This window comes from Passer domesticus, chromosome 22 (assembly GCF_036417665.1).
Source record: "Passer domesticus isolate bPasDom1 chromosome 22, bPasDom1.hap1, whole genome shotgun sequence".
NCBI lineage: Eukaryota > Metazoa > Chordata > Aves > Passeriformes > Passeridae > Passer > Passer domesticus.
This window is the reverse complement of record NC_087495.1, coordinates 6907658-6932432: the sequence shown is the minus strand read 5'-3', so window position 1 is coordinate 6932432 and position 24775 is coordinate 6907658. Positions and strand designations below refer to the sequence as shown.

Genomic DNA, 24775 nt, shown 5'->3' with positions numbered 1-24775 from the left:
TGATCCATTTCCCACCATTCCTAGATTTTGATTAGTGTCCCGTTTGATTTTTTTTTCCCCATTTATTGTTACATCTTTAACCCCACTGGGAAGGGGGAACCCCTTGGAACCCTTTAACCCTGGGGATTTTTGTTAATGCTTAAACAACACCACCAACTTTATCTGACTGCACCCTTATCTCCGCCAGTGCAGTGGGCCCAATTCCTTTTGGGAAAAAGTACCAGGATGGGTTTCTGGGCTGAATTCCATTCGGCAGAACGCTCCAGGATAGGATTATCGGCCCAATTCCTTTTGGGAAAAAGTACCAGGATAGGTTTCTGGGCCGAATTCCTTTTGAGAGAACACTCCAGGATGGGTTTATCGGCCAAATTCCATTCGGGAGAACACTCGGGATGGGTTTATCGGCCAAATTCCTTCGGGAGAACGCTCGGGATGGGTTTCTGGGCAGAATTCCTTCGGGAGAACGCTCGGGATGGGTTTATCGGCCAAATTCCATTTGGGAGAACACCTGGGATAGGTTTCTGGGCAGAATTCAATTCGGGAGAACGCTCGGGATGGGTTTCAGGGCAGAATTCCTCCGGGAGAACGCTCGGGATGGGTTTCAGGGCAGAATTCCTTCGGGAGAATGCTCGGGATGGGTTTCAGGGCAGAATTCCTTCGGGAGAACGCTCGGGACGGGTTTCTGGGCACAATTCCTTCGGGAGAACGCTCGGGATGGGTTTATCGGCCAAATTCCATTTGGGAGAACGCTCGGGATGGGTTTCTGGGCAGAATTCCATTCGGGAGAACGCTCGGGACGGGTTTCTGGGCAGAATTCCTTTGGGAGAACGCTCGGGATGGGTTTCGGGGCAGAATTCCTTTGGGAGAACCCTCGGGACGGGTTTCTGGGCAGAATTCCATTTGGGAAAACGCTCCGGGATGGGTTTCTGGGCACAATTCCATTCGGGAGAACGCTCGGGACGGGTTTCTGGGCAGAATTCCTTCGGGAGAACGCTCGGGATGGGTTTCTGGGCAGAATTCCTTCGGGAGAACGCTCGGGATGGGTTTCTGGGCAGAATTCCTTCGGGAGAACGCTCGGGACGGGTTTCAGGGCAGAATTCCTTTGGGACAACGCTCGGGATGGGTTTCCCGGCGGCGCAGCCCGGTGCCGGCGGCGGCTCGGGCGAATTCCCAGGAACAGGTAGCTGGCCCGCCCCTCCCAGCCCGCGGGGCGGGAGCGAGGGGCAGGATCGGCTCCGGGCTCTGCCCACACCCACTCGAGTCCCGGCGGGCGGCGAGCGGCGGCCGGCAGCGATCCCGCAGCGATCCCGGCATGGGGAACATCGCCTGCGTCCCGCAGGCTCCCGGCGGCTTCAGGAGCTCCTTCCGAAGGAAACCCTCGCTGAAGAAGGAGTGAGTGACCCCGCCGGCTCCGGGGGTGGGAGCGGGGCTGGATCTCCTGCGGGATCTCTCCCGGCAGGGGATTTCCTATTCCCGGTGCTTTCGGGGACTGTCGGAGCCCGGGACCAGCTCGCCCCGAGTGCCTGGGATGGAATTCCCAGCGGGCAGGGAACGGGAGAAGCGCTGCTGAGTTAATTTTTGTTTGGGTAATTAAGTTTCCCCCGGCGGGACAGGGTGTAGAACACCTGATATTCCCTGTTTTCACTTGTGAGTGCTCTTATTCACAGTTGTGAGAAAACAACATTCCCACTCCTCGGGCTTTAGGGAGAAAGCCCCAAATCCCAGCACCCCCCTGTAGGATTTGTATTTGTAAACCCAAAGGAGCAGAGAACCTCAGTGAAATCCTTTGGGATTTGGGACCCAAAGGAGCAGAAAACATCAGTGAAATCTTTTGGGATTTGGGACCCAAAGGAGCAGAAAACCTCCGTGAAATTCTGTGGGATTTGGGACCCAAAGGAGCAGAGAACATCAGTGAAATCCTTTGGGATTTGGGACCCAAAGGAGCAGAAGACCTCAGTGAAATCCTTTGGGATTTGGGACCCAAAGGAGCAGAAAACCTCAGTGAAATCCTTTGGGATTTGGGTGCTGGGCTGGCCAGGGCAGTGCTCAGGTACCACGGCCGTGGGTGGCTGTCCCAAAATAGGGACAGGGAACGCACTGCAGCTTCCCAGCTTTCCCACTGCTCCCATCAGCACGGTCAGAGCTGGGAAAGAGCTCTGCAGGGAACCAGGTGATTCCTCGTGGACCTGTCTGTGTTGGGTTCAGGGTCAGGGCTGTGCCAAAAAGCCCCTAAACTCTGCCAGGCTGAGGGGTTTCTGATGGAAAGGAGACCCTGAACTGTGCCCTTGGTGTCCTGGGCTGCCAGAAATTGGGGGCAAATCTGTAGGAGCCTGAGGAGTTCCTGTGGGGTTAAAGAGAGAGGATATCTTGGGGAATTTGGGGTGAAAAAGAAGGGATCCTTCAGGGAGTTTGGGGGAAAAGAGAGGGGATCCCTCAGGGAGTTTTGGGTAAAAGAGAGGGGATCCCTCAGCAAGTTTTGGGTAAAAAAGAAGGGATCCTTCAGGGAGTTTGGGGTAAAAAAGAAGGGATCCCTCAGGGAGTTTGGGGGAAAAAGAGAGGGGATCTCTTGGGGTCTCTGGGCTCTGGGGGTCTCACACCAGGGTCTGTGGTGGAGCAGCCAAGCCCCAGAGCTCCTCCTGTCCCACTGACTCCCAGCTTCCCACGCTCGTGGGGGTTCTCCTGGTTTTCTGCTGCAATCCGAGGAAGTCCCAGCACTTCCCAGCAGCACCAGTGGCTGGTGGGACTGGTGTGCACGCAGGGAGAAACTGGGAGTGGGAGGGAAGGGAGGGGGAAGCCACCAAGGCAGAAATAAACCCTCTCTGCGAATATCTGCACGAGGATCCGTCCCCACCCCAGGGGCTCTGCAGGAGCTGGGTTTGGTCTTTGTGTCCTGCATGGAACATCCAGGCCCTGTGCTGATTTGGGGGCACAGATGAGCCAAGCTCATCATTTGGCTGAGCAAAGAGCTGTGAAAAAGCAGAGAAACCCCAACAAATGCAGCAAAATCCTGTTCCAGTTCTCTGAGGCTTTGTCAGCCCTGGCTGGGCTGGGATGACTCGAAAGCCCGTGACAAATTGCTTGCTTGGTGTCCTGGCTTCCTTATTTCTGGGCAGGATTCACCATGCCTCAGCCTGGATCTGTGTTTCCATGTGTGTTTTAGTTTTTTGGGTTTTTTTTCCTCTGTAGACAAAATGGCAAGAAAAAGCTGCCCAGCTTCTTTGGGATAGATGGAGGCCAGGAGAGAGACACGACCACGGACAAAATCCTGCAGTACATTCCAGCCAAGGCAAGTTCCTGCACCTCCAACCCCCTGCTGCTGCTCCAGGGGTTTATTCCCACCCACCCCAAGCCCAGCGTTTGGGAAGGACCTTGGCTTTGGGTCTGGGGGTAGCAGCAGCTCTGTCCCAGGGAGATCCAGGATGGGATGAGGTCCCAGCACCTCCCCGTGCAGGTGTGGAGGGCACCTGGCTCAGCCAGGGGTGCTGCCGGGAGCCCAGCGGGGCCGTGGGGACGTGGGGACATCTCCCCCACACCTTTGCTCTGGGTTCTTTTGTTTCTGGGTCGCCTGGGAGGGAGGGGAGAAGCCGAGCGAGCTTTGGCAGGTGGGATGATTCATTCCCACGCCGCGGTGAGACGGAGCAGGAGCGGATTAGCAGGAGCCTGGGAAGGGAATCAGGAAGGGCAGGGCTGCCCCGGGCACGGCCCAGCCTTGTGGCCACATGGCCCCGTTCCCAGCGCTGCTGGGGAAAGCAGAGGGGAGCCAGCAGCCCCCGAGGGTTTGCTGGGTGGGCTGGGGGTGTGGCAGGAATTTTGGGAGCATTTGGGATGTGCTGGGTGTTCATGTGGGGAAGGGGAAACTGAGGCACAGCCTCAGTGCCAGGCAGAGGGAATTGCAGGGAAGGCTCCCTGTGGGAACCAGGTGGATCCAAAGGGATCAGGCAGCAAAAAGCAGGCCCCAGATGGATCCTGGATGCTTCCCTGGGGAGGCATGAGAGAGTTAGTGGATCCTGGAGAAGGAATCCTGGCAGAGGTCACTGGGAAATGCTCATCTGGGAACCCCGGGGAGTGTGGGATCCCTCCAGGGATGGAAGGAGGGAGGGTGGAGCAGGTTTTCAGCCTTTACCCTCGCCTGGGGCAGAGGGGACGCAAACCTGGGGCTCAGCCTCAAGCTCCCTGTGTGGCCTGCAGGACTCCTGGGCTGTGCCCCTCTCTCCCTGCTGCGTTTTTGGCAGCAGCAGCAGCTGCAGGGCCGGCTCAGAGCGGAGCTGCCAGCACAGGGCAACCTCAGAGGAGATGGCATCGCCCACTCCTGCCACGACAGGCCGCTTGGGACGGGGACAGGTGACATCCCTGCACCTTCTGCCCCCCCCCAGCAGCCCCTGCCCTGATTCCCACAGCTCCCAGTGCCAGCCAGGGGAGGATGTGGCCCGGGAGCCGCTCCTTTGGGGTTTTTCCCATGGAGCAGCAGCCCCGGGGCTCCTGCAGCCAGCTGAGCTCTTCCTGCTGCTGATTCACCGCGGGGCTCGGGGGCTGCAGGGCCCGGGCCGTTAATGAGTAACTCGTTCTACCTGTACGATGGGAACATGTCAGGGCACTCGCACCTCGGGAGGAGCCGGGCTTGCAGGGCTCGGCGCTGGGATAACGGGAACGGCCGGGCTGGGGCTGGAGCAGGGGGCACAGCCCATGGTTTGGGAGCTGAAGGGCAGCAGATTTCAGGGCTGATCCCGTTTTCCCACAGCCGTGGAGCTGCTGCTGTGCTCAGCCATTACATCCATCCCCTCAGGCTCACTGCCACCCCTCCCAGGCTGGCTTGGGTGCCCTCACCCAATATTCCAGTGGCTCTGGAGCTCTCCCTCTCCCTCCTGCCCGCGGGAGGATCCCTCTGGAAGCCCTTTCCCAAGGCTGCTGCTGCATTCCCAGCTCCCAGACTGCTTTTCCTTCTCGGTGCCTCGTTCATTCCTGGGAAATTTGGCTGCCACGTCCCCAGCAGCAGCAGTGAGCCAGCAGCTGTGGCTGCTGCTGTTCCTTATCTCCGTGCCCGTGATTTTATCACTTCACCCTCTCCCCACTCCCAGGTGCTGCTGGTGCCCTTATCCTGTGTTTTGTTATTGCTGCACCTGTGACCAGCTGCTCTTTGCTCTGCATTTGTGACACAAATACCATTTTTCCTACGCTGAGACATGTACTGGGCACGCAGCGTGTTCCCTAAGTTCTGTTCCGTAGCTGGGAAACTGGGGGGAGGATTTCAGCAGCAAAGGGTTAACTCATGTCCTAAAAACAGCAACCCAAATTCAGCGAGGCCCTGGAAGGAGCCCTGTGCTCTGCAGGTGAAAGGGTCCTGACCACTTTCGGCTCCGTTCCTGGTTCCCCAGCTCCATTCCCAGCCCCATTCCCAGTTCCTCAGCTCCATTCCCAGTTCCCAAGCCCCATTCCCAGCTCCATTCCCAGTTCCCCAGCTCCATTCCTGGCTCCATTCCCAGTTCTCCAGCTCCACTCCCAGCCCCATTCCCATTCCCCAGCCCCACTCCCAGCCCCATTCCCGGTTCCCCATTCCCATTCCCCAGCCCCATTCCCATTCCCCAGCCCCACTCCCAGCCCCATTCCCAGTTCCCCAGCCCCACTCCCAGCCCCATTCCCAGTTCCCCAGGATGTCTGGAGCGGGCTGACCCCATGCCAGAGGGGTGAGTCACGGAGGGGCCCTGCAGGACCGAGCTGGGTGTCCTGCTGTGGCTCCTCATCCTCATCCATCACGGGCACACGCAGCTGTCCTGGCAGGAATGGGATCAGGAGCGGGGTCAGGAGCGGGCACAGCGGGAATGGGGACGTGCTGGGGGTGGCACCAGCCCTGCTGGGCCCCAGGGAACCGCTGCAAACCTCCCCTGGCCCACCCAGTTTTGGCTTGGAATGAATTCCCAGTCTGGATGTGCCCAGCAAGGCTCAGGGTGCAGCCCTGCCCTCCTCCCCAAGGACACCAGCAGCCCCCAGGGGTTCATCCCAGAAAAGCAGCAGGAAGAGTTTTATTTATCCCCAGGTGGGGAGAAGTGAGGGGTGTGGGGTTGTGCTCCTGCACAGAAGGAAGAATTCCCATAGAACCAGGAAATCAGGGAAGCCCCCAGCCCCGAGTGCTGCCTCTCCTCAGCGCTGCCTCTCCTGTGGTGTTTCCTGTAGCTTTTCCAGTTTTTTTGCAGGAAAAATCTTCCTTGCAGCTGCTTTTGTGACTGTGGGGCTCCCAAAACTGCCAGGCACCCAGAACCCAGAGGAAGTGAGGGGTCTGAGTGGGATCTGAGCTGGGAATGCTGAGGGATCAGGTGGAATCAGAGCAGAGGAAACCTTTCCACTCCCCCCCGTGGAAAGCACACTCAGGACACACTGGGATGGTTTTTCTGTGGAGCTGGGACACCCTGAAAGTGAAATGTGCCTCTGCCCCCCCTCTTTTCCAGCCCACAAGCCCCAGCTTTAGGTCAGGATCTCCTCACAGGCTCCCAGCAGCAAGCAAGCCCTGGCCCCACGTTGGCAAGGAGACCCAACAACAAACAGCCCATCCTGGGCACCTGCCCAGGGCCCTTTCCCAGGAATCCCTGCTGGGAAGATGTTCTGGGAATGGCTCTTCCACCAGCCCTGATCTGCTTTTCCCTGTGTCCTTGGTACAGATTATCCAGAAGCAGGAGAACCAGAAGGAAAACTTGGACCAGAGGTTCCCCAGCCTGTTCAAGAAGGGCCGAAGGAAAACGGTTGTCAGGAATTTGGGCAAAATTATTTATTACTCCAAGGTCAAGTTTAAGTTCCAGCACTGCCAGGTAAACCTGAGGCAACTTTGTGGGGGTTTCTGTGCCCAGGGATGGTGGAGTAGTTGGGAAGGGAGGGGTAATTCTGGGAAATGGGATCGTGGAGAATCCTCTGGGCACTGCCACGTGGTGCCATCCCTGTGGGCACCTGGGGCACTTCCATCAGCACAGACGTGGCCCTTGGAGCAGCTTCTCCATGCCTGGGGTGCAGGGGGAGGCTGGGAGGTGTCCTGAGATGACCCCAGAGGTGTCCTGAGGTAACCCCAGGGTGTCCTGAGATGACCCCAAGGTGTCCCTTCTGCAGGAGGTCAACAGCTGCTTCCTGGAGCTGTTCCAGTCCTACCTGTACTTCCAGTCCACGGGTCCCAACGGCCTCACCTACCAGGTAGGGCCTCGCCTGGGCGAGCTGGGCTTTGGGCTCTGTGGCCGACAAACTCCTGCAGATGTCCCCAAGTCCCTTCCCGGGGATGCCAAACTCCCAAAGGGTGTTTTGTCCCAAAGCCTGTCCCAGAGCAGCTCAGGGTCACCTGGGCAGGGGTGAAGGAGCCCAGGGACAGGGAGGAGCAGGGGGGAGGTGACCTGGAGCCACCTTTGTGCTGAGCCTTGGGAAACCCCAAATCCCCCCGGCCCTGGTGCCCATGGGGGTCTAGAGGGAATTCTCCATCTGCAGGATGGGCTTTTCCAACATGAATTATTCCGTGGGAGAAGGGGGGAAGAGAAAGCTGAGCCTCGGGGAGCTCTGCTGGCAAACCACTCATGAATCTTTTAACCTGGTGGTGCTGGGGAGTTGCAAATAATGAATGAACTGTTCTGCACCACAGCTGTGAAACAGCAGCCCCTGAATGTTCTCTTCCTCCACACAACTGAGGAACTAAAACTGAGCATGTTCTGGGAGGTTACTGTAAAATTAGTTCCTCTTAGAAATTATTAATTAGCCTTTAGATGACTTGAGGTTGATGTAAAACATCAGGAAAACCTCTCCAGTCACCCCCAAGGCAGCCTTCAAGTGAAAATTCCCGTGTCAGGAGACAAACAACATCTCAAACTCTCCTGACTCCTTTAGAAACAGCTCCTGAGTTTATTAACTGTGGAGCAATTAACAAGGAATTAATGTGCCCCAAGGCATTAGAGCCATTAGCATCTTTTATGGAGGGAGGACAAAGTTGTCACCTGTTCCTGGGCTTTGGCAGAGTGGGACTCTGAGCATGCAGAGTCTGGGAACTGGACAGCTCGATTTTCCTTTAGGGCCAGCCCCATTCTCTGCCTTTCTCCTGTTAAATCACCATTACTTTGCTGAGGTTTCTCTTAAAATGGAAAGAGGAAAAAAACCGTGGAATATAAAGATACTCCTGAGCGTGGCAGAGGATTGCTGCAGGATGGAGCCCGAGTAACCCCTGCTCTCCTTCCCCAGGGGCTGCTGCCTCTGAAGGAGCTGCAGGTGCGTGAGCTGGGGGCTGGCCAGAGCCCGGGCCAGCAGGACCACGCTTTCCACATCTCAGGTGGGTCTGAGGGCTGCTGGGGAGGGGGCCTGGGGTGGCCCTGCTCCCTGTGCCAGCCCGGGGACACCCCCAGAGCACCCACTGCAGCAGTCCCAGGCGTGTCCCCCAAGTTCCTCTCCTGACTTTCTCTTCCTTCTGGGCCCTCTTTAGATGTGGCAATGGGTGATGCCCTCGGGGTGTGCCCGGGGCTGAGGGTCAGCTGAGGGTCATGCCCTGGCAGCACCATTGCTGCTGGCTTTAATTTGCATTTATAATTGGAGTGAGGAGCTGGATGCCCCGGGGAATGCCCAAGAGCAGCATCACACAGGGAAAGCAAGGCAAGAGGAAACAGGAGAGCTCCAGAGCCACAGCCACGTGGGTGCCCGAAAATGCTCGACACCAAATTGCTGTCATGGGTTTGGAGCCACTGCCCCACTTCCCCACCTCAGCTTTGTTTACCCTGCATTTCCTGCAAGACAGACACACTTCAAAGGCTCAGTGAAACGTTTGTTTATAAATACTGCAGGAATTAGGGCACTAAAGATACCTCAGAAGGGCAAAGTCCCCCCGTTTATCCAGGCTTATCTGGGTACCTCTGAGTCCCACAGAGGCAGATCCTTCTGAGCCTGCAGCAAGCAGGGTTTAATATGGGCTGAGAGGTAAATTATTAATCACAACATCCACTCTGCATCCTGCCAGGAATGGTTATTGCCCTCAGCAGGCTGTGCTGGGAGCAGGTAGCAGAGGGTGTGGGAGCCTGTGCTCATGCCCTGAGATGAGTGAGAGCTGCAAACTCTAGAATCAACAAGCTGCAGGGCTGTCCCTCCCTCTGAGGGGATGTCTGGAGTCATCCTCAGCTTGGCTGGCACGGGTTAGGTTCGGTGAGGCAATAAATAAACAAACAGTGTCAGAAAGCTACTGGTGTTCTACGTCTGGAGGGCCAGGGTGGAACTGGGAGACGGCACGGGGCTTTCTGCTGAGGGAGCAGCACCTTGGGACGGCCCCTGCCCACACAGAGCCTTCCCACAAACTGCTGGGGGGCTTGGAAAGCTGAAATCCACCTCTGGAGGTCAGGCTTGGCTTTGGGGCTGACTTTGGGGTTTGTTCTTGGCCTGGACTGGGGTTAAAAAGTGTCTGGTGGTCAGGGAGGGCTTGGTGTGTCTGGGAAGGCTGATGTGACAAAAGGGTGGCAGGGAGGGCTGGAGAGGGGTGGCAGCAGGGCAGGGGGTGTCCCCACACCCTGAGGAGGGACAGGCAGAGTGCCAGCTCTGCCATGAGGACTGCAGGGGGGTGGCAGCAGGGCAGGGGTGTCCCCACACCCTAAGGAGGGACGGGCAGAGTGCCAGCTCTGCCATGAGGACTGCAGGGGGGTGGCAGCAGGGCAGGGGTGTCCCCACACCCTGAGGAGGGACGGGCAGAGTGCCAGCTCTGCCATGAGGACTGCAGGGGGGTGGCAGCAGGGCAGGGGTGTCCCCACACCCTGAGGAGGGACGGGCAGAGTGCCAGCTCTGCCAGCTGGCTCCCGATGGATGCTGCCATCCCTGCCCAGCTCTGCTGTGCTCACCGTGGCTCTCCCACCCCCAGGGCCCCTGCTGAACCCCCTGGTGGTGTTCTGCCAGTCTGAGGCCGAGCTGAAGCAGTGGCTGTACCACCTGGAGAAGCAGATCCAGCTCTGTGGAGGGAGCCTGGCCTTGCCCCTGCTGTCCCAGGTGGGTGTCCCATGGCCGTGTCCCGCTGCTGGCTCCCAGCATTCCCTTTGCGGGGCTTTCCTGGAGATAAAAGGGTGCAAAAAGAGCTTGCAAGAGGGGCCTGAGAGCCACTGGCAGGGGGGTGTGCTGGGAGGAAGAGCTGCCACCCACGGGTGCCACCAGCAGCACAACGGGGGTCAGAGCTTGGGTCTCAGAGAGGCTGTCACGCTTTTGGGTGCTTGTGCAACCACCCAGAGCTTGCAAAACACCAGGAGGAGGAGGCTGAAGCCTGGAAAACAGAGAGGAATTGTCTCTCCCAGTCTCTGAGGGTGTTTAATTCCCTCCCCACTTGTCAAACAGAAATATCCCCCTTGGAAAGGCATTTCCAGGCAATGCTCGCTGTGGAGAATGACAATCCATTCCCAGCTGCAAAACTGCCTCCTGCCCAGATTTCTCTGTTCTTTCCTGCTCCTGCCACACCAGAAAAGCACCCCCGGGTGGGGCAGGCCCTGGCTGGGTGCTCAGTGTGGCTGTCCCTAGAGCGGCTGGACGCAGAGCGCCGGGGACAAGGAGGAGCTGCGCTGGTCCGTGCAGAACCTGCCCGTGCAGGAGTGGAGGGGAACCCAGCGGGAATCCCTGGGAGAAATCCTCTGCGTGTCCAAGGTGAAGCTCCAGCACCTGCCCTTCCAGGTAGGACACGGCTCTGGGGAGGGAGGGAGGGATCCATGGATGGATGATGGATGGATGGATGATGGATGGATGGATGGATGGATGATGGATGATGGATGGATGATGGATGGATGGATGGATGGATGATGGATGGATGGATGGATGGATGGATGGATGGATGGATGGATGATGGATGATGGATGGATGGATGGATGGATGGATGGATGGATGGATGATGGATGGATGGATGGATGGATGGATGGATGATGGATGGATGGATGGATGGATGATGGATGGATGGATGGATGATGGATGGATGATGGATGGATGGATGATGGATGGATGGATGATGGATGGATGATGGATGATGGATGGATGGATGGATGATGGATGGATGGATGGATGGATGGATGGATGGATGGATGGATGATGGATGGATGATGGATGATGGATGGATGGATGATGGATGGATGGATGGATGATGGATGGATGGATGGATGGATGGATGGATGGATGATGGATGGATGGATGATGGATGGATGGATGGATGGATGGATGGATGGATGGATGGATGGATGATGGATGGATGATGGATGGATGGATGGATGGATGGATGATGGATGGATGGATGGATGGATGGATGATGGATGGATGGATGGATGGATGGATGGATGATGGATGGATGGATGGATGGATGGATGGATGGATGGATGGATGGATCCATGGATCCATGGATCCATGGATGGATGGATGGATGGATGGATGAAGGGATCCCTGGATGAAGTCACTAGTGCTCCATGTCCCAGCACAGGGAAGCATCCTGGCCCTTCCCAAATCCATCTCCCAGCACAGGGAACAGCTCAGCCCAGCTGTTCCCAGAGCCCTTGCCCCAGGCTGCTGTCAGGAGGACAAAGCCCAGGGCTCTCCAGCTCTGAGCCCTGCTGTTCCCAGGGACCCACCCCTCTCCCTGCTGTTCCCCAGGAGCAGCACGACCGGCTGCTGGTGCTCTACCCCTCCACGCTGGTGATCGTGTCCGAGGAGCCCGCTGGCCTCTGTTTCAAGGTGAGTTCCTCTCAGAGCATCCTGCTGCTCCCCACCTGCATTCCCCGTCCCTCCCGTGCCAGCTGGCAGGGAGCAGGCACAGGCATGGTGCAAGATCCCTTCCCATGGGAAACACCTCGCACTCCTCCAGCAGCCCAGGGGGAAGGAGCTGCTGCCAAGGAGGAGGAGGAGGAGGAGGAGGAGGAGGGGGAGGAGGAGGAGGGAGGCTGTGCTGGCAGGGAGCCCGGCCCTCCTGCTGCAGACAGGAGCTGGCACAGCCCCAGAGAGCCCCTCAGGGGGTTTTGCCCCCCGGGCTCTGTGCCATGGGACCACTTTGGAGCTGGGAGCAGCCTGGCAGCACAGCTGATGCTGTGGGGAAGGGCACGGGAGGGGAGGGGAGGGGAGGCTGCTGCTGCTGCAGCGCTGGCAGCGTTCCCCCTCTGCAGGAGCAGCAGGGACAGCAGGGACAGGGAGCATCCCAAGGGATGCCAGAGCAGCTTCTCCGCTGTGCCTGCCTGTGGGAGCAGTGCTGGAGCCTCAGCACGGGCAGGCAGAGGCACTGAGCAGTGAGAATGGCCCTGAAATCATCCAGTGCCATCCCCGGTGGCACTTGGGGACACGGCTGAGTGGGAGCACGGCTGTGCTGGTTAATGCTGGGCTGGCTGGTGCTCGAGGGCCTCTCTGCTCTTCCCTTCCTGTGATTCTGTGATCTCGAGCACCGTTTGATGGCTCACTCAGAGCTCTCTGCTCCTCCTGTGCTGGAACAAATGTGCCAAAAGGAGCAGTGACCTGTCTGTGACCCCGGAGCTGCTGCTCTGCTGCATCCCTGAGTCACCGAGCCAGGGACAAACAACCCTGCAGAGCTGCAGGGCTGTGAAATGCGCCGTGAACCCCCCGGGGCCCTGCTCCACATCCTGCAGAACGCTTTCCTTGTTATTCCTGGGAAGATAAGAGCATCTGCCGGGAGGAGCGCCATGAGCAGGCAGAGCTCTCCCCATCCCTGGTGTTTTCCAGCCGCTGGGACACTCCCCGGGCACAGCCTGCTTTCGGGAATGTGCTCTTTGCAGCTCCTGGGAATGGGGCACCACGCAAGGGGGCCTGGGCTGGGCTCTCCCATGAGCTCATCTCTTTTGAAACCCTAAACCTGCGCCGTGCCATGTTCCCTTCCCGGGCAGTGCTCCCTTCCCAGGCACTGCTCCCTTCCCACGGTGCCGGGCTGATTCACCAGCCTGTGACAGGAACCTGCTTTTCCACAGGCGTGTCAGGGCACGGGAGCCTCCCGGGGGCTGCTGCGCTTCCCCTGCCCGGCCCTTCTGCTCTGCAGCTTCACAGCGACCACAGGAGCTGCCCCTGCCAAGGCTGGGGGGCAGGGAAGGGGCTGGCATGGGGCTCACCCCAATCCTCCGGTGGGAAAAGGCCCTGGGCGAGGGGGAAACCAGCAAGGGGGAGCTGCTGGGGGGGCTGGAGTTATCTGGGCATGTTGGTGAGCTTCCCGACTTTATCCAGAGGGTGTCTCAGCACCTGGAGGCAGCAGGAATCTCACTGGGATGTGCAGGGGGCAGCAGGAATCCCACTGGGATGTGCAGGGGCAGCAGGAATCTCACTGGGATGTGCAGGAGGCAGAAATCCTGCTGGAATGTGCAGGAGGCAGGAATCCTGCTGGGATGTGCAGGAGGTAGAAGGAATCCTGCTGGGATGATGGATGGAGGGATGGATGGAAGGAGGTAGGAGGCAGGAATCTCACTGGGATGTGCAGGAGGCAGAAATCCTGCTGGGATGTGAAGAAGGCAGGAATCCTGCTGGGATGTGCAGGAGGCAGCAGAAATCCCACTGGGATGTGCAGGAGGCAGCAGAAATCCCACTGGGATGTGCAGGAGGCAGCAGAAATCCCACTGGGATGTGCAGGAGGCAGCAGAAATCCCACTGGGATGTGCAGGAGGCAGGAATCCCACTGGGATGTTCAGGGAGCAGGAATCCCGCTGGAATTCCCCCTGTGGAAGCAGAGTTTGGCTGCCCAGATGCCCAGAGCTGTGCCCCATGGCACGGGCAGGAGCTCTGCTGGCTCCATGATCCCAACCCTGCCTTTGTCTCCACAGGGAGAGCTCCCCCTCAACGCCATCCAGGTGCTTTTTGAGGAGAACGACAAAACCTCCTTTCTGATCGAAGGTGGGTGCCCAGCACGGGCAGGGGGCACTGGTGGTGCTGGGCACCTCCTGCTGGGCAGCCAGGCTCCCTGAATGCCCCCTTGGAAATTTGGGGTGCTCTGTGTCCCGGCAGGAGAGCAGCACCAAGGGCAGAGCATTCCCTGCAGGAGCAGGGGGATTCCCGGGGCTTTCTGAGGGGTCCAGCTCTGGGGGATGTTTTTGCAGGCCGACTGATAAATTCCATCCGGGTGACCTGTCCCAGCTACCAGGACTACCAGGAGTGGCTGTACTGCCTGAAAACCGCCCAGTTCCGAAACGCAGACTCCTCCCTCTCGGGCTCCGAGAGCTTCTCGGTGGGCTCCAAGCCGCCCCACCCCAGCCAGGTACGGGATGCTGGGGTTTGGGCTGGGAACCCACGGCTGTCCCAGCTGTGTGACACTCCAGTGACACAGCAGGCTCTGCTCGAAGCTGCCAGCAAGCTGCTGATCCCTGGGGATAATTTAAATAATTATTTATTAATTTTTAAATTATTTAAATTAGTAATACAAAGTAATATACAGGAAAAAAAATGGATGGGAACCCACGGGTGTCCCATCTGTGTGACACTCCAGTGACACAGCAGGCTCTGCTCGAAGCTGCCAGCAAGCTGCTGATCCCTGGGGATAATTTAAATAATTATTTATTATTTTTTAAAATATTTAAATTAGTAATACAGGGGATTATACAGGGAAAAAATGGGTGGGAACCCACGGGTGTCCCAGCTGTGTGACACTCCAGTGACACAGCAGGCTCTGCTCGAAGCTGCCAAACTCACCCCAAAACCAGCACATCCCACACCCTCATTCCCCTCTCACCCCAAAACCAGCACATCCCCCACCCCGCTGCTGGCCATGGGGACACAGCCCGACCCCGGGGACACGAGGGCTGTGTCCCCAGGATTGTCCTTGTCCCCATGCAGTTCCCCAGCAGCGGGAGGGGATCCCTCAGCTCTGACGGCCGGACGAACTCCTGGGCGTCCGGAGGGAGAGTGACCACGCTGACCCAGCTGTCCCAGCCCAGCTCGCTGCCCGATGGCCACTCCTTCCTGCTGAGCCCCGAGGGCAGGCTGCTGGAGGAGCCCCTCTCCCCTGGCTACTCCCAGCCTCTCCATGTAAGTGAGCCCCAAACCAGCCTGGGGTGCCTGGGGGGATGCCCCGGGGTGGGGCTGGACGCTGCCTTTGCTGCTGGCAGTGTTTGCTGTGGGGTTGGAGCAAATCCCTGCCCGCAGCCAGGGCTTGTCCTGGCTCAGCTTGGCCAGGGAAGAGGCTGAGGGATCCCAGTCCCATCCCAGTCCTGTTCCAGTCCCATCCCAGTTGCAGTCCCATCCCAGTCCTAGTTTCAGTCTCAGTCCCATTTCCAGTCCCAGTCCCAGTTCCAGTCCAAGTCCCATCCCAGTCCTAGTTCCAGTCCCATTCCAGTCCCATTTCCAGTCCCATTTCAGTTCCAGTCCCATCCCAATCCTAGTTCCAGTCCCATCCCTGTCCTAGTTCCAGTCCCATTCCAGTCCCATTTCCAGTCCCATTCCAGTCCCAGTCCCATCTTTGTCCCATTTCCAGTTTCAGTCCCAATCCTAGTTCCAGTCCCAGTCCCATCCCAGTCCTAGTTTCAGTCCTAGTTCCAGTCCCTGTCCCATCCCAGTCCCATCCCAGTCCCAGTCCCATCCCAGTCCCAGTCCCATCCTAGTCCCAGTCCCAGTCCCATCCCAGTGCTCTGCCCTGTACTAGAGCTGTTGGGGATTACAGACGGGCACTCAGGAGGTTCCAGGGCTGGCAAATCCCAAAACAAAAGCTGCAGGGGATGGAGGTGCTGGCCGGGCAGGGTCTTTGCTCTGCCCCGGGGCAGGACTCACACCCCAGGGATGGCAGAGCGCGTGGGGCAGGGCCCAGGGCAGGACCTTGGCACTTCCCGCGCCCGGAGCGATGCCCACGGGCACCCCCAGGAGAGGCAGCTGCAGGCTGTGCCCTCTCCCTGCAGAGCCTGGCACAGCCCAGCTGGCCCAGCTCAGGGCTGCCCACGCAGGAGCTGCGCAGGGGGAACAGCGCCAGGAAATCCAAGGGCAGGAGCGGCGGGCAGCAGGGGCCCGGGCAGGAGCCTGAGAGGAGCTGCAGCCTCATCCCCGAGAGCCCCCCGGGAGAGACCCCATCCCCCGTGTACCAGGAGCCCTACAGGGCACACGGCCCCCAGCAGCACCCCCCGGCACAGCTGGAGCTGGGCAGGGTAGGGCATGCAAGGGGATGGGGCTGAGGGTGGGATGGGATGGGGATGGGGATGGATGTGGGATGGGGATGGATGTGGGATGGGGATGGATGTGGGATGGGGATGGATGTGGGATGGGGATGGATTGGGATGGATGTGGGATGGGGATGGATTGGGATGGATGTGGGATGGGGATGGATTGGGATGGATGTGGGATGGGGATGGATTGGGATGGATGTGGGATGGGGATGGATTGGGATGGATGTGGGATGGGGATGGATGAGGGATGGGGATGGATGTAGGATCAGGATGGATGTGGGATGGGGATGGGATCAGGGTGGAGGTGGGATGGAGATCGATGCAGGATGTGGCTGGGTGTGGGATGGGGCTGGATGAGGTATGGGGATGGATTTGGATGGATGTGGGATGGGGATGGAAATGGAGGCGGGAAGGGGATGGAGGCAGGATGGGGATGGAGGCAGGATGGGGATGGAGGCAGGATCAGATGTAAGATGAGGCTGGGTGTGGGATGGGGATGGGTGTGGGATCAGGATGAAGGTACGATGCGGCTGGATGTGGGATGGATGTGGGATGGGCTGGATGTGGGATCAGGATGGATGTAGGATCAGGATGGATGTACGATGGGGCTGGGTGTGGGATGGATGTGGGATGGGGCTGGGTGTGGGCTGGATGTGGGATCAGGATGGATGTGGGATCAGGATGGATGTGGGATGGGGCTGGGTGTGGGATGGATGTGGGATGGGGCTGGGTGTGGGCTGGATGTGGGATCAGGATGGATGTGGGATCAGGATGGATGTGGGATGGGGCTGGGTGTGGGATGGATGTGGGATGGGGCTGGGTGTGGATCCTCCTGCCTGGGAAAAGCAAGGTTCACCCTTCCCTGCTGGTGCTACTGGCAGGGACAGGGGCCTGGCAGGTGCCTCAGAGCAGGTGTGAAAGCATTGCCATGGGAAAAGGGGCCGTGGGAAGGAGGTTGCACATGGCAGATGGAGCAATGCCTCCCAGAGCCCTGAAATGTGGGCACCAGCTCCTGAGGCAACCCATGAGTAGGAGGTTATTGCCTAATGGCACACAGCCTCCTCTTCCAAGGGTTTTCCAGCATGTCTCCATCAGTTTTTTAGTGTCATGCCACTTTCCCAACCCCTCGGTGACTGTTCCTTAAAGAATTCCCCTCCTTGGCCCAGCCAGGACTCAGCCCCATCACCCCACAGGGATGAGCAGCACTTGGGACTTTATTTGCAGGGCCATTCCCCACTCCAACCCCCCTTGGGGATGAGCTGCCAGTGCCCTGTCCCCATTTTCATCCTGCCTTGGGGCTGAACAGACAGAGCTGGGTGGGAGCTCAGCCCTCTCCCCTTTCCCTGATCCCTCCGCTCCCAGTTCCCCCAGTGCTCCCAGTGGGGCCTCCTGCAGGAGCTGCTGCTGGCCCTGACTCAGCAGCCAGGCTCCTGCCTCCAGGAGCTGTGCCCGGGGGTATTCCTTTCCCTGCCATCTGAGGAGGGACGGAAACTGCAGAGCTGCATTTCGGGGTGGGGCAGGGCCCAGCAGAGCTCGCTGCTCCCTCCAGCCAGGGCAGGGCACAGGGGAACAGGTTTCTCCTGTCTGTGATGTTCCCCTGCACATCACAACCAGCAGACAAAGGCAGGCACAGAGACGTGAGCCAGGCTCCTGAAACTGCAGATGAGTCAGAGCCAGAGCTCGCTCTGGCCACCCCAAAACCCCAGCTGAGATAAGGGAGTGCCTGGTAAAAGCCATATTGCTGCTTGGGAGAATCTGATAGGGAAAACCTTCCTGAGTCACCCCACCTGGGGAGACCCCCTTCCCTCCAGGCTCCTTCCTGGCTCTGCCCTGCCCTTCTGCACCCCTGACTGCTTTCATCCTGCTCTGGCCAGCTCCCAGCACGCCTGTGGCTCGCTGGGCATGAGCCCTGGCCTCTGTGCCCACCTGAGCAGAGCTGCTGGGGAGGGCAGAACCAGCAACCCCTGCCTGGCCTGAACGGGCTGGGTTTGGGGTGGGCAGCTCCAGGTGGGCAGCTCCAGGTGGGCATTTCCCAGCTCTCCACAGCTGGAATCCATCCTGGGGCTGGATTTTGGGGTGGGCAGCTCCACGTGGGCATTTCCCAACTCTCCACAACCAGGATCTAACCCGGGTCTGGATTTTGGGGTGGGCAGCTGCAGGTGGGCAGTTCCAGGTGGGCATTTCCCAGCTCTGCACACCCATGATCCATTCCTGGGTTGGATTTGGGGTGGGCAGCACCAGGTGGGCATTCCCCAGTTCCCCACACCCATGATCCATTCCTGGGTTGGATTTGGGGTGGGCAGCTCCAGGTGGGCATTCCCCAGTTCCCCACACCCACTGTCCATCCTGGGTCTGGTTTTGTTGCAGTTCCTGCAGTGCCACGGGCAGACAGGACCAGCCCAGGGCACTGTGCCAGGTGCCCAGCAGCTGTCCCTGGAGCAGTGGCACTGCCAGCCCCTGCCAGGGCACTGCAGGGAGGTGCCCTCTGTCCCCATCTACAGCACCCCGGGCACCGCACGGCGGCTGCAGCTGCGGGCACCTGCCCAGGGCTCCTACCTGGGGGAGGTGAGGCTGGGCACTGCCCTGGGGGGTGCAGGGGACACTTGGGGTGCAGGGAATACTCTGAGCATGCAGGGGGCACTCAGGGGGTGCAGGGGGCACTTGGGGTGAGGGGACACTCAGGAGGTACAGGAGGACACTTGAGGTGCAGGGGACATTCAAGGGGTGCAGGGGACACTTGGAGTGCAGGGGGCACTCTGAGGGTACAGGTGACATTCAGGGGGTGCAGGGGACACTCAGGGGGTGCAGGGGACACTCAGGGGGTTCAGGGGACACTTGAGGTGCAGGGGACACTCTGAGGGTGCAGGGGACATTCAGGGGGTACGGAGGGACACTCAGGGGGTGCAGGGGACACTCAGGGTGCAGGGGAATCTTGGAGTGAGGGGACATTCAGGGGGTACAGGTGACACCCAGGGGGTTCAGGGAATACTTGAGGTGCAGGGGACACAGGATGTAGGGAACACTTGAGGTACAGGGGGGCACTCAGAGGATGCAGGTGACAGAGGATGCAGGGGACACTCAGGGGGTGCAGGGGACATTCAGAGGATGCAGGGGGACACTTGGAGTTCAGGGGACATTCAGGGGGTACAGGGGACACCCAGGGGGTGCAGGGGGACACTTGGGGTGCAGGGGACATTCAGGGGGTACAGGTGACACCCAGGGGGTGCAGGGGACATTCAGGGGGTACAGAGGGACACACAGGGGGTGCAGGTGACACTCAGAGAATGCAGGGGGACATTCAGGGGGTACAGGGGACACCCAGGGGGTGCAGGGGGACACTCGAGGGGTGCAGGGGACATTCAGGGGGTACAGGGGACACCCAGGGGGTGCAGGGGACACAGCTGGGGTCCCACCTTGCCGGGGGGTCCCTGCAGGGCGCTGCCCCTGTGCTCAGCAGGGACGAGGCCGAGCCCGGCCGGGCTGTCCCAGGCTGGCACAGCCGTGCCACCCTCACCCGCTGTCCCTCTGTCCCCAGATGTGCTCGCTGCCACAGGAACAGCTGGGCCCTGAGCTGCGTCCCCCAGGTGAGGCCCTGCAGGGCTCTGCCCCCTCCTGCTTTGGCACCTGGCACCCGGCCTGCCCCCCTGGCACCCCCAGCGTGGGCACCCTGCTTAACGAGAGTTTTGGAATTTCTCTGTTGAAACACACTGACTCCTCAGAGAACACCACGTTTTAATTCAGGCCGTAGAGAAAACTTTTAAAATTAAATAATGAAACGAAGATATTAAATATTATAAATTTATATCATGATATACATAAATTTTATATATATATATATAATATAATTTAAATAGATTCTGTAATTTTGTGTCATATATTTATACATATAAATATTATATAGCTAACATATATAAATATTATTTTAATAGATATTTTTAAATTATAAATATAAATATTTTTCCCTGTTTCCCTGCAGATGGCACCTGCCCCTGCCAGGACTCCATGTCCTACCACAATAATTTTTATTTTTTTTTAATGTATGTGTGTGTGTGTGTATATATATATATATATATATATATATATATTTATATTTATATAGAATTATATACTATATATATACACACACTCTATCTATATATATATATAATTATATACTATATTATATGTTATATGTTACATATGTGCTATATTTAAAATATATAATTTTATATTCTTATTTATGTATATATTAATTTATATTAAAAATATTATATATAAAAAACCACAATTGTACATATACAACCCATTTCCCTGCAGATGGCCCCTATGACCTGGCAGATGCCACCTGCCCCTGCCAGGACTCCATGTCCCACCATAATTATTATATTTATATTACATATATATATTAATGTTTATATATTATATTAATTATATTATATTATATTATATTATATTATATTATATTATATTATATTATATTATATTATATTTTTATATTTTTGTATTATTATATATTTTATATTTTATATTTAAAATACATATTTTTTTTAAGCATTAACCCACAACGGTAACTCCACAACCCGTTTCCCTGCAGATGGCCCCTGTGACCTGGCAGATGCCACCTGCCCCTGCCAGGACTCCATGTCCCACCATAATTATTATATTTATATTACATATATATATATTAATGTATATATTATTATATTACATTATATTACATTATATTATATTATATTATATTATATTATATTATATTATATTATAGTATAGTATATTTATTATATTTATTATATTTTTTATATATTTATATTTTTGTATTATTATATATTATATATTTTATATTTAAAATACATATTTTTTTATGCATGAACCCACAACGGTAACTCCACAACCCGTTTCCCTGCAGATGGCCCCTGTGACCTGGCAGATGCCACCTGCCCCTGCCAGGACTCCATGTCCCACCATAATTATTATATTTATATTACATATATATATATTAATGTATATATTATTATATTACATTATATTACATTATATTATATTATATTATATTATATTATATTATATTGTATTGTATTATATTATATTATATTATATTATATTATATTATATTATATTATATTATATTTTTATATTTTTATATTTTTATATTTTTGTATTTTTGTATTTTTTATTATTATATATTTTCTATTTTATATTTAAAATACATATTTTTTTATGCATGAACCCACAACGGTAACTCCACAACCCGTTTCCCTGCAGATGGCCCCTGTGGCCTGGCAGACGCCGCCTGCCCCTGCCGGGACTCCACGTCCTACCACGACTACGCGGAGCTGCAGAGCTTCCAGAGCGACCTGAGCTACGACAACCTGTGGGAGGCGGAGGGTCGGGAGCCGGGCAGCCCCGGGCGGGCCCCGCCGGTGTTCCAGGTCTGAGCCCGGGCAGGAAAGCCGGGCACGGGCACGGAGGAGCCCGCAGCTCTGCCCCCACGGCCTGGCACGTGTGGGGCTCGCTGCCAGCCCCAAAGCCCAGCGTGGGGCCGAGCAGAGCAGCCCCAGGCTCTGCGGGGCTGCAGGAGCAGCTGTGCCTCAAAAAAGCTGGGGCTGCTCCAAAAATCCAGCTGTGCCCCCGGAAATGCCAGAGCCAAAGGGTCAGGCTGCCTCGGGTGAAGGGGACGTGGTGAGCAGAGGGAGAACCCAAAAGGTGCCTGGATCTGTTGGGTTCCTTTGCACCAGAGCCCTCGGCTGCTCCCTGTGAGGATCCCTGGGAACAGCAATGTCAGGATCCTTGGGAACAGCCCAGTGAGGATCCTTGGGAACAGCACTGTGAGATCCCTGGGAACAGCCCTGTGAGATCCCTGGGAACAGCACTGTGAGATCCCTGGGAACAGCCCTGTCAGGATCCCTGGGAACAGCCCAGTGAGGATCCTTGGGAACAGCCCTGTCAGGATCCCTGGGAACAGCCCAGTGAGGATCCTTGGGAACAGCCCTGTCAGGATCCCTGGGAACAGCCCAGTGAGGATCCCTGGGAACAGCCCAGTGAGGATCCCTGGGAACAGCAATGTCAGGATCCCTGGGAACAGCAATGTCAGGATCCTTGGGAACAGCCCTGTGAGGATCCCTGGGAACAGCCCTGTGAGGATCCCTGGGAACAACGTTAGGATCCCTGGAAGAGCCCTGTGAGGATCCCTGGAACAGCCAGAGCTTCCCCCAGCCGGCTCTGGAGGCTGCCAGGGTGCCCAGGGCTTTGCCCATCCTGGCAGCTCACAGAGCAGAGGCAGCAGACAGAAAATGGAGGGGCAAAAACCCCAAACCCCAGCCAGGTCTGAGCACGGTGGGGATTTCTTCCCATCTTCCTGGCCAGAATTCTTCCTTCCTGCCACTGCTGCCTCCAGACCTGGTGCCAGCAAAAATGCCAGCTGTGCTCCTTGAGGTCTTCCCTGCAGAGGAAACCCCAAATCCCCCCAAATCTGGGGGTCCTTCCTTTCCTCCCTGCCCTGAGCTCACCCCAAGTGCTGCCTGTGTCTGTCCAGGCAAGGAGAGGAGAAAATCCCCCCAGGAGAAACTGCAGGGCAGCCAAAGTGACCAGAGCAGTGCCAGGGGGGCTGGGCTGTCCCTGATGCCCCCTGGGCCCCCCCAGAGCCAGGACAGGACACAAACAAGGCACAGAGTCTCAGGGTTGTTATTTTCCAGCCTCTCGGGCCAGATCCTTTTGGAAGGTCAGCAGCAAATCCAAATGTTTTCACCTGAGGCTCTGAATTCTTCACCTTTGTTCCCTGCAGAGGCTGCAAATCAAACACAGCAACAAAACCTCTGCTTTGGTTCTTCCTCTGGTGCACCCACAACCATTTGTACTGGAATGTCTCTGGTTGTGTTTTGGGGTTTTTCGGGAGGCGCCCAGCAAAGTTTACATGTAAAGGCTGGGTGGGTTCTGTGTATTTAAATGTAAATGTGGCTGGTTGAAGAGCTGTTGAGTTTTCTAGCTGTGGCTGGTGTTCAGTTCTGTAAAACACGTTCAGGGGCGTGTGGCTTCGGGTCTTGGAGCTGCTGTTGTTTTCTCTCAGGTTTGCTCTGTCTTGGGGAGGATTTGTGTCTGATAAGCCCCAAAAAATCGATTTATTCTGAACAAAATGTGCTAGGGGACATCCCAAACGTACTGGGGGGTTTCCCTGCCCCTGAGGGAACACTTGGAGGGTCACCATCGTATTTTAACTAATTTTAAGATCCCGTCCTGCTGATATTAAAGTTCCCTGTGGATTTCTGAGACTGGACAATCCCCTGGCATCACTTCCCTCTCTTTGCCATTCTCTGCCTGGATGGAGGTGAATTTTTGCCCGTCCCTGCTGCCCTGGGGCTCTGTCCAGGAGGATTTCCAGGCTCCTGAGTGTCTCCAGCTCGGGTCAGCCTCCTGTTATCCCTTCATCCTTGGCCAAAGTCTCCCCAGGGCCTGTCAGGACCTGGGTTTGGGTTTTCCCTGTTCGGATGCTGCTCCAGGTGGGTTTGTGGCTGTAAAAACTCCCCCCCTCCTGCTTTTCCTCCAACACATTTCTCAGCAGACTCAGGATTTAAAAATGGGTTTATTTAGAGCAGCACCAGACCTGTCTGGGTTGCGTTGAGGTGGAAATTGGTTCCTGCAAACACACAAAAACCTCTTCAGTCCCGAGCACTGAGCCCATCCTTCCCCTGGCTGCCGCACAAATCTTGGATTTCTCTCTGTCCTCTGATTTTGAAGCCACAAAAACCCCATTTTTTGCCCCCCTCAAAGAATAAACAGCAAAATTTAGGAGGGAAAATCATTAGAAAGTGAAGCTTGTAACCTGCTCCTTGGCTTTGGGAGAAATTCTCTTCAAGACAACACAGGGTGTAGCAAAAATCAGGCTGTTGGTGTAATTTTATTGTCTTTACGAGGACATTTACACCGAAGGTTGGGAAGGTGTTTGGGATCCACTCGGGCTGTGGGAGCAGCTCCCCGAGTGCCCTGTGGTGGGAGAATGCACCAGAACATTCCAGGGACTGCAGCTCCTGCTCCTCTGCTCTGAGAGGAGCCCCAAACCCCTCCCGAGGGCCAAGAAAACTCCGCAGGAATTCCCACGGGAGGCTCTGCCCTGCTTCGGGCAGAGAGAGGTGGAGGGAAAGTCAGAGTGGAGGGAAATGGGAGTGGAAAAAATCGGAGCGGAAAAAAAATCGGAGTGGAAAAAATTCCAAGGGAAGGAAAATTCCAAGGGAAGGAAAAATCAGAATGAAGGAAAAAAATCAGAGGGAAGGAAAAATTCCGAGGGAAGGGAAAATCAGAGTTAAAGAAAAATCCGAGGGAAGGGAAAATCAGAGGTAAAGAAAAATCTGAGAGAAGGAAAAATCAGAGGGAAGGAAAAATCAGAAGGAAGGAAAATTCAGAGTGAAGAAAAATTCCGAGGGAAGGGAAAATCAGAGGTAAAGAAAAATCCGAGAGAAGGAAAAATCAGAAGGAAGGAAAATTCAGAGAAAAGGAAAATTCAGAGGGAAGGAAAAATCAGAGTGAAGAAGAAATCAGAAGGAAGGAAAAATCAGAGGGAAGGAAAAATCAGAGAAGGAAAAATTGGAGTGAAGAAAAATCAGATGGAAGGAAAATTCAGAGGGAAGGAAAAATCAGGGAAGGAAAATTCAGAGTGAAGGAAAATCAGAGTAAAGGCACACTGAGAGTGAAGGAGCTGCTGCGGCCAGAGCCGTTCCCGGGAGAGG

The 24775-nt window shown here is 56.2% G+C and overlaps 1 protein-coding gene across 3 annotated transcripts; it reads left to right on the top strand.

Moving 5' to 3' along the window:
• Positions 1–1287: 1287 nt before the first annotated feature.
• Positions 1288–23100, top strand: PLEKHN1 (pleckstrin homology domain containing N1). Of its 3 annotated transcripts, XM_064397078.1 has the most exons (15): positions 1288–1392; positions 3187–3286; positions 6651–6797; positions 7090–7170; positions 8197–8284; positions 9848–9972; positions 10492–10641; positions 11602–11682; positions 13758–13827; positions 14031–14188; positions 14764–14955; positions 15819–16061; positions 18447–18644; positions 19615–19663; positions 21321–23100. In XM_064397078.1, exons 1-15 carry the CDS (start codon positions 1313–1315, stop codon positions 21491–21493), a joined length of 1935 nt encoding a protein of 644 aa, XP_064253148.1. In that variant the 5' UTR covers positions 1288–1312; the 3' UTR covers positions 21494–23100. The 3 variants fall into 3 exon arrangements, with proteins under 3 accessions (XP_064253148.1, XP_064253149.1, XP_064253147.1); XM_064397077.1 differs by lacking the exons at positions 1288–1392; positions 3187–3286 and having other exon boundaries at positions 5883–6797; XM_064397079.1 differs by lacking the exons at positions 1288–1392; positions 3187–3286; positions 18447–18644 and having other exon boundaries at positions 5882–6797.
• The last annotated feature ends 1675 nt before the right edge of the window (positions 23101–24775 follow it).